The sequence below is a fragment of the Psammomys obesus genome, unplaced genomic scaffold, assembly GCF_907164565.1.
Source record: "Psammomys obesus unplaced genomic scaffold, mPsaObe1.curated_primary_1811, whole genome shotgun sequence".
In the NCBI taxonomy this organism is placed as follows: Eukaryota; Metazoa; Chordata; class Mammalia; order Rodentia; family Muridae; genus Psammomys; species Psammomys obesus.
Window position 1 is genome coordinate 11,473,965 of NW_026596240.1, and position 17,930 is coordinate 11,491,894.

General features: G+C 46.8%; 1 protein-coding gene across 4 annotated transcripts in view; it reads left to right on the forward strand.

The window, feature by feature from the left end:
• Eva1a (eva-1 homolog A, regulator of programmed cell death) overlaps positions 1–16,127 on the forward strand; it is a 48,746-nt gene extending 32,619 nt beyond the window's left edge. For all 4 annotated transcript variants that reach the window (XM_055596368.1, XM_055596367.1, XM_055596366.1 and 1 more), the window contains exon 3: positions 14,796–16,127. In XM_055596368.1, the coding sequence (XP_055452343.1) occupies positions 14,796–15,169 (374 nt within the window). In that variant the 3' untranslated portion in view covers positions 15,170–16,127. The remainder of the gene's footprint in view (positions 1–14,795) is intronic.
• The last annotated feature ends 1,803 nt before the right edge of the window (positions 16,128–17,930 follow it).

A 17,930-nucleotide genomic window follows, 5' to 3' on the forward strand; every position in this document is an offset into this window, starting at 1 on the left:
TGTGTGTGTGTGTGTGTGTGTGTGTGTGTGTGTGTGTGTGTGTGTTAGCTGGTATTTCTGGATGTTTTTTGAAAAGGAAAGGACTCAGGTTCGGATTAGATTTCCTTTGGAAAAGGGCTGGCCTTACTTTCTGATTCTCCAGATAGGGTTAATGTGTGTGGGTGGAAACCAGCAGACCCACATGGCCCCTGAACCCAGCTGAGCTCCTCACATGGTGCTGTGGTCCTCTTGTTTGCTTCTGGATTCACTGTGTCCAATGTATGTGTGACATGGATTTTATACTGTAACTACATTAGAAGTTTACGATTCTCCACATCAGCACCCCCAACATTAACTATTCTAATAATTAACACTATCAGTTCAAAAACGAAACATTCCCTGAAAAGAAATGATAAACTGCGTGGCCCAGGGTGGCCCTAACTCCTGGCAATGTGCCTGCCTCCGCTTCACAAGTGCTGGGATCACAACTGTAACCACCACACTAAGCAACTCTTTCTTTAGCAGCAACAACTAAAAGCTACTAATGATAGAATGTTCAAATTTATAACATACAAAATTTCAGAAATTTAATCAAAGAGGCCCAAGAAAAGAATCCCAGGAGAAAAGCGACCAAGGACAAGAATTAGCAGTTTGCTTGAGGAAAAATGCAAATGGCTGAGGAAACCAAACAGTTTCAAATTTTAGCAAATACATGAACAGTGAGGACGGGAAGGGAGTGCAGCGAGCCAAGTGCTTGCACAAAAGCCAGAATCTCAGACGCAAGGACGCTCTCTAGGGAAGAGCTATGCGAAAGCCATAAGCGTGCATATATTATGTATTTAGGAATCCCACCGCGAGGGATTTCTTATAAGGGGGTTATTAGAGACGTAGGCAGACACATTACTATGAGGACAAGAACCCTCAGACTCATTCTGATGGAAAAAAATGAGAAAATTAGCTGAATAGGAAGTGAAATAGAAATATGTAAATGATGTGCTATTTAAGGGGATAAAGAACATGCGTGTATAATGTGTAGCAATGTTACATGTTACCAATGTGTCTGTATTCCACTGTAATTTGTATGAGGGCTAGGATCAAGTGTCTGTATACTTTTTACACTATTTTGATTCGTTATATTTTTTTGAATGTTGTTTGTGCATGGTACTATGTATGCTTCACCTGTCATTCTGCCAGTACCATCTGTTTTTTTGTTTGTTTGTTTGTTTGTTTTGAGAACAGGGTTTCTCTCTGGTCTGAAATTTGCCAAGCTGGCTGGCCAGTAAGCCTCGGGAATCAGCCTGCCTCCCTTTTCTAGGCCCTGGGATTACACAAACACTCCTTCCCTGATTTTTTTTTAAAGGTAGATTCTAGGGATCAGACCCGGATTCTTCATATGCTTTGCTGGCTGAGCCCTCCAGCCCCAGCCTGCTTAGTGCTATTCTGTAACTCATTGGTAACACCTTGTGAGACTAGTGTTCAACTGGAATATTGATTTCTACTTGTGTTATCCATACGTTAGAGAATTCCCATTTCTCTCTCTTCTTGAGCTCCATAGCCTCCCGAGCTCAGCCTAGACTAGGCTGTCTGTGTACCTAACTCAGAAATAAGATTTTTACCTGTAGATGTGTCTTCTCTACAGACGACATCCCGTTGGTTAAGGTCAGTCTGTTCACCACTCCCAGTTTTTAGTTGTGTCCCCCGCCCCCCTTCATGCCCCATCACTGACCTGATTTGAATTCCATCTTGTATTTGCCCAAATTACCATAATGCTATTGATCACCATCTTCCTGCCTCCAACGCTGGTCCATAGTCTGGGTTTTGTAGCAAAATGGTGTGTCTAAAGTGCAGGTATGGGGATGTAATTCGCTTTATTTTGTTGCTATCTTGAGCTTTGTGAGCACTGGGCTTCAGAACCCCAACACCCACACAAATGCCAGTGCGTGTGGTGGCCTGCCTGCAACCCCAGCACATAGGAGGTGGAGACAGGGGATCCTGGCGCTAGCTCAATCCTAGGCTAGCCAAATGGGTGAGTTCTGAGCTCAAGGGAGAGGCGCTGCCTTAATAGGGAAGGTGGAGCCATCCCAGAAGACACCACAGGTGTTAACCTCTGGCCTCTACATGTATGTGTGCACACATCACAGACACATACACATGCCAGAATAATCCAAATGCGCTGAGTGGTTTAGCTGTCACGGCTGTTTTAAAGCTACAGGTGGAGTAAAATCTTCGTCGTCTAAGAAGGCTGAAGAGCTCTCTCACTCGTCCATGTTTCCTTGACTTGTGTTTTATTCCCCTGCCTCAGCACTGGTATTGAGGGACTTAACATTTCTCATCTTAATCATTTGCAAGCAACTCGTTAACCAGAATATAATGCTTTATAAACAAGATAGTGTCATTAATAATAATAGCCTCAGTAATAGTTTCTAATAGGGTCATTAGAAAGAATAAATGGAATAATTACACCTTTTCACTTACTGATTGGGTGACTTGGTGCAAGTGCCTGGCTCAGGTCTCCATTCTTTTAGTGTTCTCCTTTACAGCTGCCTCGTCAGTGAGGTTAGTGCTGGTCACTGTCTGCTTGCTCCCGTCAACACACATTGTGCTCGCCCTGCTCTTTCTTGTCTTTCTCCTTACCACGCCATGAAAAGACACAGAAAAATGTCTAATCTCAGTGCCGTCCCCTCTGTTCATTTCATTCATAGGCTTTGTGTTTCCTTCTGGTCACCTATTTTATATATGAGAGATGACTCAAGTACAGTCTGCCTGCTGCCTTTCCCACTGAGCACTATGTCCTGGAGACACTGCAGGGCAGTGCAGAGCAACCGTCCTTGTTCTGTTGGACAACTGCTTGCTTCTCCACTGCGCTCATGGCCTCGCACTGAGCTGGCCCTTTCTAGATGGCTGGTGGGAATGGCTCAGATCTTTCTCAAACAGAGCAGTGACCAGTAACCGTGGCACACATGTCCCAGGGCATTTCCAGACTTGGTTTCCCCAAGTACAATGGCTGGATCATGTCCCGTACAGATTCCAGGGAAAAAATGTCACCAAGTTGCCACCTAAAGAGCTTTACTAGTTCATTCTTTTAAAAGAGACATATGCAAAGCCCCAGAACAATGTTTTCAATTGTTTTTTGGACTTTTGACAATCTGATAGATGAAAAAGTCTCCCTGAATGTAATTTAATTTCTCTTGGCCAGGGGTCAGCAAACTTTGTTTTTCCATAAAGTGCCAGAGAGTGTTTTCAGCTTTGTGGTCTATCCTATGTTCTACCAGTTTCACTTTATTGTAACAGAGACTCAGACAAAGGCTGCATGACTGAATAGGCATGCCTGACTTTCAGTGGGACTTTGTTGATAAGTGCAGGCATCCTGCCAGCTGTAGCTTATAGCCCACAGTGCTCCAGTCCCTTGGGCAGAAGCGGGGCCATTTTTCCTATGTGAAGAGCCCAGGCCTATTGCTTTTTCTGTGAATTGCTCAGATCATTTCTAAATTTTCTTTATTGGCTATTACTTAGTGTCATTGAAAATATTTCTTCATTGTGTGTGTGTGGGTGTTTTGCCTGTAAGTATATATGCACCAGCTTTGAGGAGGTCAGAGCAGGGCATCAGAGCTCCTTGAATTGGAGCTACAGATGGTTGTGAGCTGCTATGTGGGTTCTAGGAACTGAACCCCCATCCTGTAGAAGAGCGGCCAGTACTCTTAGCTGCTGAGCCATCTCTCCAGCCCTGCTGCTTACTTTCTTAATGCTTTTTCTAAGTATTTATCCATTGATCCTGTTTCTCCTGGCAACATAATGAATGAGTTTTGTTTTCTAATTTGTCATTTGACTTTGCATGTTGTAGTATTTTTGTGAAGAGATCTTGGTAGATAATTAAAGGTAAGTGTGTGTGTGTGTGTGTGCGTGCGTCTGTCTGTGTCTGTAATATTTACAATGTTATTTTTTGAGACAGGATCTCATGTAGCTGTGCCTGTCCTTGAACTTTTGATCATCAAAATCGCTAAGATTATAGGCAAGCTGCGCTGCACCCATCTTGTATGTTTTTCCTATTATATTTGTGCATGTGGTGTAAGACCATGTTTGTATTAGTGCATGCGTGTGTGTGTGCTGTGTGTGTGTGGAGGCCAGAAGGCAATGTCCGCTGTCTTAGGCTGCTGCTCTGCCCCTGATGTTTTGAGACGGGGTCTCTTGTTGAATCTGGAGCTCACCAGTTTGGCTGGAAGAACTCCGAGCATCTGCTGCCTCCACCACTCCAGAACTGAGGTTATAGACATAAACACCCAGCTTCTTATTACGTGGGTGCTAGGGTTAGGGTCCCCACGCTTCCACAGCATGCGTGTTATCATCTGAGCCAGTCCTCCAGCCCGAAGCTAGTTTGTATGTGGCCACTTGCCTGCAGGCCAGCTGTACTGGCTGTGCAGTAGTTGGCTAGAATCTGGGTGGAGTTTCTCTTGAGCTTGCTGTGAAGGACGTGGTCTTTCAGCAATAGAGGGGAAGCTCAACTGAGCCAGTCACAAATTTGCAGATGTGAGAAAGTGTTACTGTTTGTGGTTTCTGTTACTGAGAGAGGAGGACTTCTTGCCCTTAGCTTCTGAGAGCTTCGAAAGTGCTGTCCGCTCAGTGAGACTGTGAAATAAATCAAGTCCCCTTAAGCTGAATGCTGTACTTTTATACGGCTTCTCAAAAGCTTTTATTATTTATTTATTTATTTTTAAACTTGAAAAAGATTGATTACTTTTATTTGTGTGTGCGTGCATGCCTGAGGAACCCGGATGGGAGTGTTGGATCCCCGGAGCTAGAGGTACAGGCAGTTACGAGCAGCCTGATGTGGGCGTTGGGAACCTGAGCAAGAGCAGGTTCTCTCAACCACCAGCCATCTCCTCCGCTCCCCACATTTTAACAGTTGGGGTCTCCCTTGCTATTGACAGAGGAGGGTTTGCTTTCAGGTGAGGCTGGGTGCCAACCTCGAGAGCCCACATGTCAATACCCATGAGGAGCTCTGGCAATGCTCAGCCTGCTTGGCTCTCCAAGAATCCCTAAGAAGTAGCAAACAGCAAATAAGCAAACAAGAAAACGAGGAAGCAGCGCTGAGTGCAAAAATACTCCCATCATCACTGTTTGGTCTCATTTTTACTTCACGTGCACGAGCATTTTTCCCGCACACACATGTGAACCTGGTATGCACGTCTGGTGCCCAGTGTGGCCAGAAGAGGGAGTCAGGTCCCTCGGAACTGGAGTTACAGACAGTTGTGAACCACACTGAGGTTGCTGGGAATTGAGCCTGGATCCCCTGCAGAGTGGCCAGGGCTCCTAGCCATGAGAAATCTCTCCATTACTCATTATTTTTTTTTAAATACTTTTTTAACCAACTAATGAAGGCAAGAAGCCATTTTTGTAAACTGTGATGTATCACTGCCCCCGGCTGAGCTGCTGTGGCTTCGGTTATTTGTGTGTATATGCAGGGGTGTGTGCACGTGTGTGCGTGTGGCGCTCAGAGCACAGCCTGTAGGAGTTGGTGCTCTCCTTCCACCATGTTGGTCCTGGGGAGCAGGGATCAGGTTGCCAGGCTTGGCAGCAAGCACCGATTCCACTGAGATACCTTGTTGGCGCCTTTTGCTATTCTTTCATGTTATCTCTTCATATATTCATAAACATGTACAAGTACATACATGATTATAACACACACTGTTTGGATATAAAGTGTCTCTCGAAAGTTTGTGGGCTTTGTCCCTGGCTGGGGGTGTTGTGTTGGCAGTTTCTGGAAACTTTAGTAAGTGGAGCCTGCTTGGAGGAGTAAGGGATCCTTGAGATACTTTTCTCCTGGCCCCTCCAGTCTTACTCTTTACTTCCTGTGAGTTGGGGTGAGCAGGTCATCTCTGCCCTACACTGCCACTGCCATGATATCTGTCCAAGTGCAAGGGCCAAGTGACCATGGATCAAACCCTCTGTGTCTTGGTTTCATTTATGTTGCTGAGATAAAATCCATTGGCTAAAGCAACTTTAAGGAAGAAAGGTTTTATTTAGTTTATAATTGCGGGTTACAGCCAACCATTGCAGGAAATCTAGGCAGTAACTTGAGGCAGCTTGCGAGTATCATAGCCAATATCAAGAGCAAAGAGAAACGAATGCACGAATTCCTGCTGTGCTGTTCACTCTTTCTATTTCACAGCTAGGACCCAGCCCCAGGGAATGGTGCTGCCCACAGTGGGCTTGAGTTCCTCATACCTATTAAGCTCAGCAAGACAATCCTTCACAGGCCGGCCTGATCTAGGCAGTCCCTCTTTGTGACTGTCCTCCAGGGAATTCCAGATTGTGTCAAGATGACAACTAAAACTTTAGTTCTGGAACTGTGAGCCAAAATAAATCTTTAAATTATTTTCTAATGTATTTTGGTGACAGAGACAAAAAGCTAACTAATAACATATATACATATCTGTAGACACATTTACACAATCATACATATAATAAACTTATGGACATACAGTAAATGTAGTAACTGAACTTACAGAATTTATAGTCATGATTTAATTTAAATGTCCCAGGGAAGCTAGTTTGCTTTCTGTTGCTGTGATTAAACACCATGATGGAAAGCAACGAGGATGAGCAAAGGATTTACTTCATCTCACAGGTTACAGCCCATCATCCAGAGAACCCAGGCGCAGGACCCGGAGACCACAGAGGGGTGCTGCTTTCTGGCTTGCTTCCTCTGGCTTGCTCAGCTTCCTGTCTTCTACACCGCAGAACCACCTGCTCAGGATGGTACCACCCACAATTGGCTGGACCCTCTTCCATCAAATAGCATTTTAGGAAATGTCCACAAATCTGGCCATAGACCAGTCTGATCTGGGCGATTCTTCAGTTGAAGTTCTCTCCTTCAGGGTGACTGTGCTTTGAATCAAGTTGAAAAAAATTGAAGGAGTACAAGAGGAGCGAAAATTGATGATGCTGTGGACTAGATGAGTACTAGGAGAGTGGAAGCTTCTTGGTGGGGTGCTTACTGCCTAGGAGGTGTGGGAGCGGAGAAGATGGAAGGGGTAAAAGGAGCAGCAGACTGTCCTGGCAGGCAGGGACAGACAGATTTTGCAGTATTTCTTGTTCCCAAGCAGGACAAGCCCGAAATGGAAGAGACTGAGGGAAACCTCCCCTAGCATTTCGGAGACCTGGAGTGTTGGTGAAAGACTTGCCTTTCCTGTGTTGTGGGACAGACTCCCACAAGGAGACATCTGTATGATGATGGAGAGCTCAGTGAAGGCTTTATGCTGGGTCCTCCCTGAGTCTACACGACCCTGCTACTCTCTTTAAGCCCATTCTGTAAGCATATTTCCTTCCCCTTTAAAGACTGAACATTTTGAGGACAGCAAGAAACCTCAGGCAGAGAGCATGGTACACTTGCTTGGAGACTAGGCCTGACCTGGTGTGGCTGTTCCTTCTTGCAGTCCTGGCATGATCTGGCTTCCCAGCATGCAAATGAGATCAGCCTCAGGACCTCCCCAAAGGGCCTCTTCCTGCCCATGAAAACAATGACCCTGCAGGAAACAAGATAGAGCAATACATTTATTTTTATTTAGTAAAGGAAAACAACGACAAAAGCCCTCTTCACCCCACTTCCTGGGTAATAAGCAGATATCTGAATGTGGTTAAGACCAGGGCGGGTCACTGGCCTAGAGGGAAGTGACCTGGAGCAGGAAGTATTAGAGGAGAGTAAAAAACAAACAGTCTAGAACTCCAGTTTGATATAGGCGGAGAAGTGAGTTAGCATGATTCAAATTACACCATCCTGAAAACGTGCTTTGAAGCATCAGGTTGGAACCCAGTGAGTACCAATGAATACCTTTGCTCTGCTTGGTCGCTTTGACTGAATGTCTTTTGGAGTCTGTATCTGGGATGTTGCATGCAAAAGAAAGTGTTTTCTGATGAGTGAGAAAAACTACTTAGGCTAGAATGACAATAGCAGTTTCCAAAACGAGGCCTATTAAGTGGGCATGTTGGCCCGTGGCTGTAATCCCAGCATTCAGGAACTGGATGGCCGAGGATCAAGAAGGCCAGCCTGGGCTACACAGCAAGGTTTTATCTCATAAACAGACAAACAAAAACATCCAGCAATGGTAAAGGTTAGGCCTGTGTTGCAAGTCTGTAAGGCGCGGTTTGGGAGTCAGAATAATTTTTCTACCCTTCACCTCCAGGATGGCTTTCCTTCTCATGCAGGTAAGGACACAGGTCACCTGGGTCTTAATGTTTGAACCAAGAGAACCAGCCCACTGTCCTAAACTGTGCTGATATTTACAGGTACAAGATCACAAAGATGTCTTCCCAGATCCTGGGAAAGATTCAGTTAACGGGAGCTCCTTCTGTCTGTCTATCTCTCCATCCATCCATCCATCCATCCATCCATCCATCCATCCATCCATCTTCTTTCTGTATCCATCTATCTTCCAATCTATGTATTAGTGATCTTCCAATCTATCTATGTGTTACTTATATTCTATCTATTACCTGCCAATCTCCTACCAACCTTCCTCCTTGTCTTCTTTCTCCCCTTTCCTTACTGTTCTCATCCCTTCCTCCCATTTTTGAGAGTGTATGTGCCTGTGCCTGTATATACAATATGTATTTCTGCCTATGTCTTTGAACATTCTTTTGGTCCATTGTTAGGACTGAAATGTTAGTTTCTCTCTCTCTTTCTTTCTTTCTTCCTTCCTTCCTTCTTTCTTTCTCTCTTTCTTTCCCTTCCTTCCTTCCTCCCTCCCTCTTTCTCTTTCCTTCCTTCTTTCTTTCTTTCTTTTCTTTTTTTTTTTTGCTGTGATCAAACGCCTGGTAAGAAGGAATGCAAGAGAAGGAGGGTTACTTTTGGCTCTTAGTTGAGGGGATAAAGTTTATTATGGTAGAGAATCTGTGGGAACCTGTGGCTCACTCTCCACACACTGGTGGGTCAGAAAACAGACAGCACAGGATGTGGAGCGGGGCTGTCCACTTGCAGGCCCACCCATCCAGTGGCCCCCTTCCTTCGGCTGAGCCCCACCTCCTAATGATTCCCTAACTCCTCCAAGGAGCAGCACTGGTCAGGAACTAGGTGTTCAGACAGGAGCCTGGAGGAACATTTCACATTCAGACTGCAACAAGGAGGTGCAGAGTGATTCTGCATGTGATGGGACTGGAAAGTGAAGGACTTGTTCAAGTTTCCTCGCTGTGTCTGTTCAGTTCTGGGGCACGTGGTCAATGTGATTGTGTCAAAAAATTCATGGTCTAAGGCCATGGTTTTTAGTGAGTGGAGGTAAGTTTCCAAGACAGGAGCAGTTAGAGTCTGTAGCCTGCATTAGTGGTCTGAGCACTTCAGAGGTTTTTCAAGGTAGTCCACTCCCAAGTTTATTTCTAACCCATCAGTGTGGGCTATTTGAATCAGAGGTCTGGGTCGGATCCCATGTACCCTTTGCATGTGGATGTGGCAGCCTGTGGTTCTAGTGCTGGGAAGATGGAGACAGGAGATGCCAGGAGCAAGCTGACTAGCTAGATTAGCCAGAAGGGCAAACTCTGGGTTTTGAGAGACCCCTCCCCCTCAAAAATAATAAGGTGGAGAGAGACTGAGGAAGACTCCTGATGTCAGCCGTGGACCCCCACTGACACGCGTGTGCGTGTGTGGCCTCACTGCACACAGGCTGCAGGAAGGCCAGCCCTGGAAGTGACCGGAAAGGATGTCTTAGTCCCAAGGACCACTTACCTTCTCACAGTCAGGGTGTTGTTTTACACACCGGCTACTCCACACTCGATGAGAGCTCACTGTGCCGCGCACAGTTCGGGTGTGGAAGGGGAGAGGGCACCTTTGGGGAGAGGCTTGGCACCTTCGTGGGGACAGCGCAGGTGAACACACGGTCATCAAGGTGCCGTCTCAGTGAAGTACAGCATGGAAAGAACCAAAAAATGCCTGTCAAAGGCATTGAGATGCATTCTCTGAAGCCACCCTTGAGGCTGTCATGGTGCATACCCATGATCTCAGTTCTTAGGAGATAAAGGCAAGAGGATCAGGATTTCAAAGCCAGCCTGGACTGTACGAGACCCGATCTCAAAAATACAAAATAAACACATTTGTTAAAGAACCACCCCCTACTGCCCCTTCTACGCACACATTTCCGCTGTGAAGATGGCTTACCCTAAGAGCAGAGCTCATAGGCAGAGTCCACGCTCTCTTACACTCAAAGCAATGCAGGCAGGGTCAGTGGCCTCAAGGGCCCTGGGCTGCTGTGTGGGTAGAGGAAGGACTCTGGGCTTCCTGACAAGCTGTCGCCTCAGGTACAATGACCTTATTTCTCTCCTATGTGGATAGTGGCAGAAAAATCAATGCTGGAGCACCTGGGGGCGGGTGTTTGAGGCTGAGTCAAGCCTGCTTTAGAGAGAAGGGGCCATTGGATCTCTCTGCACAGAGGAGCCAAGCCAGGACATGGCCCCTGGGAGAGGTTTCATTCTGGTAAACAATAGAACCCATTTTCCAGCAAATAGGTTTTCATTTTGCCTTTTTTCCAGCGATATGCTTTTGAATTATCACTGGAATGAGATCTGATAAGGTCACCCAGACCGAGCCTCCCTTGCCTTTCGGAGATCCATCCCCTCAGCCCTGGCTCAACCCGCTGCCAGGTCTATGTCCACGTCCAGTGTGTGGCACACATCATCCATTCCAGTTATTTCTCGCTCACTGTAGTGTGTGTACGTGTAGCACACACTCACCATGAGTGAAGGCCAGAGGCTAAAGTCAGCCGTCTTCCTCTGTCACACTCTCCCCATTATTGTTTGAGACAGGGTCTCTTGCTGAACCCACCGATGGGCTCAGCTGCCCGGCAAGTGAGTCCCCGGGACATGCCTGCCTCTGCCTCTGCAGGGCTGGGGATAAGGTCGTGTGCCCGCATCTCAGCTGTCCCAGGGGTGGTGGGAATACAAAGTCAGATCCTTACGCTTGAGCAGCGGCCGACACTCTACCCATTGAGCCATCTCTCCAGCTCCCCCACCTGTATTTTATCATGAGCAATGGGTTGCCAGGCTCCATGAGGCTGAGATGGACCCAGGCTGGAGCCACTAACTGACGGCAGTGGCCTCCTCCTGCTAAACAACAGAGAAGCTCGTCATGGGATTTCAGCTCATGGGAGGTGACATGCCATGTATCAGAGAGCTTAATGATCTGCTTTCTCTTGGGTCCCCTATCCGTAAGTCTCTGAGTCAGGCTTATCTCAGACTGACATTAGATAGCAAATTGTGGTCAGCCGAACATGAACTGCAGGGCTGGTTGTGCTTGCTGGTTTTGTCAACTTGACACAATTCTGGGTATATCCGGTAGAGGAATGGCCTGCATCAGATTGATCCGTATGAAGTCTGTGGGGCATTTTCTTGCTTGATGTGGGAGGCTCAGCCCACTGTGGCTGGTGCCTCCCCTGGGCAGGTAGTCTTCCGTTATATAAGAAAGCAAGCTAAATAATCTGGAGGCAGGGGTGTGTGTGCAAGCCAGAAAGTAGCGTTCCTCCATGGCCTTGGCTTAAGTTCCTGCCTTCAGGTTCCTGCTCGTCTTTGAGTTCTTGCCTGTCTTTGGGTTCTTGCCCGAATTCCTTCAGTGATGTGCTGTTACTGGGACATGAAAGCCAAATGTTTTGTTTTGATTATCACAGCAGGAGAAGGCAGGACTTGCAAAACCTAGAGACGAGGAGCTCAGCCCCTGTCTGAGAGATTGACGTCTCACACTTTCCCACAAAGCTACACTTCTTTCTCAACCATGTACCCTGTGTCGCTTTTCCTGATCTCCACCTGGAGAACTCATCACACCTGTCTACTCTCAGCTCAGAAATTATGTTTTTCTAGGAAGCTTTCTCATACCCAGTGACATTCATTTTTTTCATTTCGGTGATGAAATACAAGACATTATTTAAAAGCTGGAGGATTTTGTTGTTGTTTCAAGACAGGGTCTCTGTGTAGCCTTGGCTGTCCTGGACTCAGTTTGTAGACCAGGCTGGCCTCAAACTCACAGAGATCCACCTGTCTCTGCCTTCTTGGGTGCTGGGATTGTGCCCAGCTGCTGGAGGATTTCTTTCGGTTCATTATTTCAGAGGCTTCAGTCAGCCATAGGGGGAAGCTGTGGCAGAACGTGACTGCTGGCCTTACAGAATCCAGGAAGGAGAGAACACTGTCCAAGGGGCCTGTTTTCTGTTTTCCTACCTTTTCTTGGGTTCCAGGGATCGAACTCAGTTTCCCAGGCTTGCTCAGCAAGCACCATTACCTGCTGAGCCAGCTTGCTAGACCTGTCCTTAAGTCATTACATATAAATATATCAGAAACAGTTTATGGGCTATCAGTAAACAACTTAATGAACTTTATGGGTCTGTTCTACAAAGCACGGTGCTATAGCCATAAACACACAGATCTGAAAATCTCACTAAGAAATGCACCCCCTCCCCCAGGCAGGGTCTCCTGTAGCACAAGCTGGCCTTGAACTCGGCCTCTGGGGATGTTGTTGGTAAACTCCTGGCCCTCCTACCTCCACTGTCAGAGTGCTGGGATTACAGGTCAGTGTCCCCATGCCGAGCCTTAAACTTACAAAGCAATTCCGAGTCACCTGTGATCCTATTTCTGTTGTCCGATGCCCCCAAATAACATGTCAGTTCCTTTCCCAAGTGGCTACAGAATGTGGAAAATTGATTTGCTGATGTGTATGTAAGTCCTATCACTTTGACCGTGCCTTTGACCTGGGCCAGGAATATCTTCATGAAAGGGACAGCTGCTGTGTTCACCCAGTGGTTCTCATTCTGTTGAGTACATACCACCAGGGTCACCAAGGGCCCCACTGAGCATACACCTCATCCATAGAACAATTATGTCCTTCTCTGCCAAGCACCTCAGGCCTCCCCTTTCGGTGGACTTGATTCCATTCCTCAATATCTACCCCGCTTTTAGATGTGTGATTGACTACATGCGTTATCTCCATGGCTGTATACTAATTATCCCAAATTTAGGGTCTTGATACAGCACAGATGGCTAGAGGGATGGCTCAGCAATTAAAAGCAGGTACTGCTTCGATTCTCAGCACCCACAGCAGGCGTTCGTGACCACCTGTAACTGCAGAGGACCCTGGCCTCCCAGAATACTTGCACTCACATGCACATGAGCCCTTGAATAAAACTTAAAAGTTACACCCACCTTTCTGTCTCTGTGGTTCAGAAAGCTGTGTGTGTGGCTTAACTGGGCTCTCTAGCTCAAGGCCCCTCAGAAGGCTGCTGGAAAGCCAAGGTTGTATCATCTCACCTCAAGCTCTACCTCGATGTGGATTCCCTTCTAAGCTCACCCACATGGCTGTTGGCAACTTTGGTCCTTTGAAAGCTGGAGGCCATTGTCAGCTATGTGATACTTGGACTTCCGTATGAGCAACTTACCCACAGCAGCTGACTTCATCTTCATGATCAGGAAGAGAGAAAGAAAGGGAATTTATGAGGAAGGCATATTGAAGCTTCAAATAACCTCATCTTAGAATCACCTATTGCTTTTGCCATATTGTGTAGAAATAGGTTAGTAGGGCCTGGGAAGACAGCTCCTTCAGTAACGTGTTGCCTTACATACATGAGGGTCTGAGTTTGGTCCCTAGAACCCAGAATTAAGAGGCCAGGCATGGTGGCCTCTCTGTCACACATACACACACACACACACACACACACACACACACACACACACACACACAGACTTGCAAGCTCTAGGCCTTAAAATGAAGAGGTTAAGGAGGCTGGAGAGATGGCTCAGTGGTTATAAGCACTCACTGGCTGCTCTTCCCAGGGGACCCAAGTTCAATTCCCAGCACCTACAGGGCAGCTCACAACTGTCTGTAGCTCCAGTTTCAGGAGATCTGATAAACTACAGATCCAGGAGATCACACAGATAAATATGCAAGCAAAACACCAATGCACATAAAATAAAAATAAATAAATTTTAAAAAGAAGAGGTTGGTTGACAAAGGGCATGGGTACCAGAAGCTGGTACCCATGAGTGATCCAGAGAGGCTTGTGTGAGAGAGTTAATGAATGGAAACCTTTAGACACTCAGGAAGAAGGTCTTCAGAAAGACATGGCTCAGAGCGAGCACAGTTGCTCCATGTGGGAGGGACTGAATCATTAGTTTTTTACCTTTTAATTTCTTGGGTCTTTTAACATTAAGAATTATTCTAAACTTTAGTATTAAAAGTTGTGTACACACACACACGCATTGAAATTAACCAGACCCAAAGACCATACATATAGCAACTTTACATTTGAAAATAACTTCAAGTTAAAGTTGAAACGAGTGATAATCTCACACACCCTTGCCTCTAACAGATGTGTTACTTTTTTATTCTGTCTTTCTCTTCCTTTTCATTTTATTACGTGTATGTATGTACATGTGTGTGTGTGTTTTCTGGTACACTGTGCCATGGCTTGCATGTGGAAGTCAGAGGACGGCTTGAGGGAGTCCACCCATTCTTCTCTCCATCCTGTAGATTCCTGGGGTAGTAATTCAGACCTCGGGCTTGGAGGCAAGGATTTGCACCACTGAGCCACCTTGCCACTGTCTTTAATCTTTTTGAGGCAGTCCCTCTGGCTTTGAATTCCCAGCAATGCCCCTGTCTCAGTATCTCCAATGCTGGGATTATTTATAGGCATGAGCCACCATACCTGGCCTGATAATGCTCTTTGGAAACGTTAGGAAATTTGTTCCTGAGAAGGCTGGCACTGTTTGCCATCCAAGTTCGGTCCTGGTGAGAGCGTGGGCCTGCGCCCCTGACCCTGTACTCCTTGTCCAGTGCATTCTCCTTACTCTCCCTGCAGAAAACCCTGAGCGAGCCGCTCTGTACTTTGTCTCCGGCGTGTGCATCGGCCTGTTCCTGACCTTGGCCGCCTTGGTGATGAGGATCTCCTGCCACACGGACTGCCGGCGGGGTCCCCGGAGGAGGTGCTTGCAGGACCCTGAGAGCAGCAGCGACAGCAGCGACAGCGAGGATGGCAGCGAGGACACGGCGTCGGACCTGTCTGTGCGCAGACACCGCCGCTTCGAAAGGACTTTGAACAAGAACGTGTTCACCTCTGCGGAGGAGCTGGAGCGCGCACAGCGGCTGGAGGAGCGCGAACGCATTATCAGGGAGATCTGGATGAACGGGCAGCCTGAGGTGCCTGGCACCAGGAGCCTGAACCGCTACTACTAGGGCTCTTTGTGGACCCCAGAACCTCAGCAGACCGCCAGAAAAAGAGGGTGGGCTCTGTGGACAGGGACGGTGAGGCGGGCTGAATCCAGCTCTGCTAATGGGGCTCCGGGAAGAACAGGGCCAGCCTCCTTTTCCCAGAGCATAGAGGTTTGATTTAAACTCTTAACCTCTGGAGAAACAGACCACCCAAGCAGGGCACCTGCCTTTCCAGGAGTTGACACCCACGTGGGCACACCAGCCCGACCCTTCCAGGTCTTGAAATGGTGCTGAGGGGTCCTCTCCGTCCACGTGACAGCGATACGATGAGCTGAAAGGATAAATGGTCCTTTTTTCTGAGGCGCTCAGAAGTTTGTGTGCAGACTTAACAGCTGCGTTATTCCTTTACAAAAGGAAAGAAAAAATTCTCATAGCTGGAGAGCTGGGGATATCAGGGTGACCTTAACCCCGAATATGCAGTTTTCTAAAGGACTCCTTGCGCTGGAAGTGGTTTTGATTGAGATAGCATGACCGATGCTAATTATTTAAAGCTAATTTTTAAAACAAACAGAAATTCTTGGCAACCTCTGCATTTTAACTGACACCTCAGGGATTAAAATCCTATTTTTAGTCTAGTTCCCACCTCATTCATGAAAATGAATGGAATTTACTGTGTTGTGTGAGATGTATTGGAGACTTAGAATATATCAATAACCTCAGAGGATAAAGGGTTTTATTTTTTAGTAGTTTATAAAATATATATTGACACATGTATTTGAAAATGCTGCATAAAAATAGAAACGGTGTGTCCTTCCCTTTTGGAGAGAAGAAAAGTCTCTCTCATGACTTCAGAGACTCGTTATATTTAAAGAATATTTTGTTTTTTAAAAAAGTTTAGATTTCCAAGAAATGAGTGGAAACCAGAGGTGAGAATTAAAGCCAAAATTAGAACAGTATCTAAAATAAACATTCCATGAAGGTCTCCTTTGCTCTGTGCGGTCACACTTACGCCTGTGTGCTCAGAACAAGCACAGCCTCTGAGTCCCGAAGGATGAACAATTACAAACAGGGTTCCTGTGGTAAGGGTTCTGTGTGTAGGTTGTGGTGAGTTATTATTAAGCAAGCGATAGGAAGTTGGTAGCTAGGGAAAGTGAGCACGCCCCAAGGACAGGAGGGAGGAAGACTGCTCTATTTGAGATTGATGACACGGTGAGACAGTGGTCCTCTTGAGCAGCGGTTCTCAACCTCTGGGTCCCAGCCCCCTTGGGGTTGCATAGTAGATATGTTCATTGATTCAGAACACTAGCAAACTTACAGTTATGAAGTAGCGATGAAGTCGTTTTATTGAGAAACGTGTTAAAGGGTCACAGCATTGGAATGGTTGAGAATCACTGCTCCAGGTCCTAGACAGGAAACTATAGGTTTGACAGGGCTCCCTTTTCTTGCCCTGGGCCAGGACCCTTTTGCAATATCCAGACTCCAGCTCCTCCTCTGTCCCTTGCCTTATCACCAGGCCTACGAGACGGGCAGGGAACTGTGGAGTGTGTAGCCTTTTTAGAAATGCATTCTCAGTCATGAAGGACAGGAAGAACTAACTGCGCACCCACAGTCTCCAGTCGCCAAGGGGCCAACACAGTTTGCTTGAAACTCTGGCTAGTTTGATTATTTAGATCAGCCTCCTCTTGGCCTATAGCGAGTGCCGAAGGTTGTAGTAAGTTAGCATCTCTGGATATTGGGTTGCTTGGGGCCAGTCACAGGAGCCATCCTGTTTCCTGGGCTGTAGATGGACACCTCCAGTCTTGGTTTCCATCGCTTAGAAAACTGGAGCAGTCGTCTCTACCTCCATGTCCAGGAAGTAGCCCAAGCTGATCCACAGGGACCAGCTAGACAGAGGCTGCAGTGGCGGATGTGCTTGCCGGGGCCTGGGTCACATAGCTCTCCAAGTGCTCCCTGAATTATCTTCATGGCTTTCTGCCAAGTCCATGCTGTTTCCATTGCTGAGTGGTGGAGACGCCATCCAAGGAGCACAAGATCCTAGGCAACAGCTGACTATCAGCTTCCCTGTCCTCTAAGAATTGCAGTTTATTTTTCTTTTTAACCTGTCCAATTTCATATTTTAATTAAGCTTTAATTTAATTATAACAGTTTCTGTGCAAGATACTTGTGTTTGCAATACAGACCAACTTAAAAGAATGTATTGATTTGTAAAAGTAAAAAGAACAGAGATGGATCTGGCTTCAGGGATGGCTAGGCTCAGAGACTCAGGTACCAGTGAGAGGTTGGCTTTTCCTAGCTCTGCTTCGTCTCGGGGTTTTGCTGTTGCTGTGTTTGTTTGCTTCTGCAGAGGCAACTGTTCCACGCCTGTATTGAGTTGAATGCTAAGCTTCCACACAGCACATAGGGAATGTGTGTGCGTGTGTGGGGGCAGATGTGGGAAAGGAGGGAGGGAGGAGAATAGAAGGGTTGTACTGGGTGTGGTTTCTCTGCTGAGAAGACTGCTGACAATGCCTGGGGAAATGTAAAGTATCTCAGTGCTCAAGGAGGCCTCTCTTGCCCAAGGCAGCTTGCACACACCTCCCTCAGGACCTTGTCCTGAGCTGGCCAGCACAGGTGGCCACTGTCAAATGCTTGACACATCCAAACATCATTGCCATTGGCACAGTGTGCTCTGGGCACTCCTAGATGTATGTTGGTCCAGTAGGACACAGGAAAAGTAACTCCTCATGGCATGGTAGGCATGGATGATGGAGCCGAGTTGTAGAATGTGCCCGGTAGTGGGATTCCA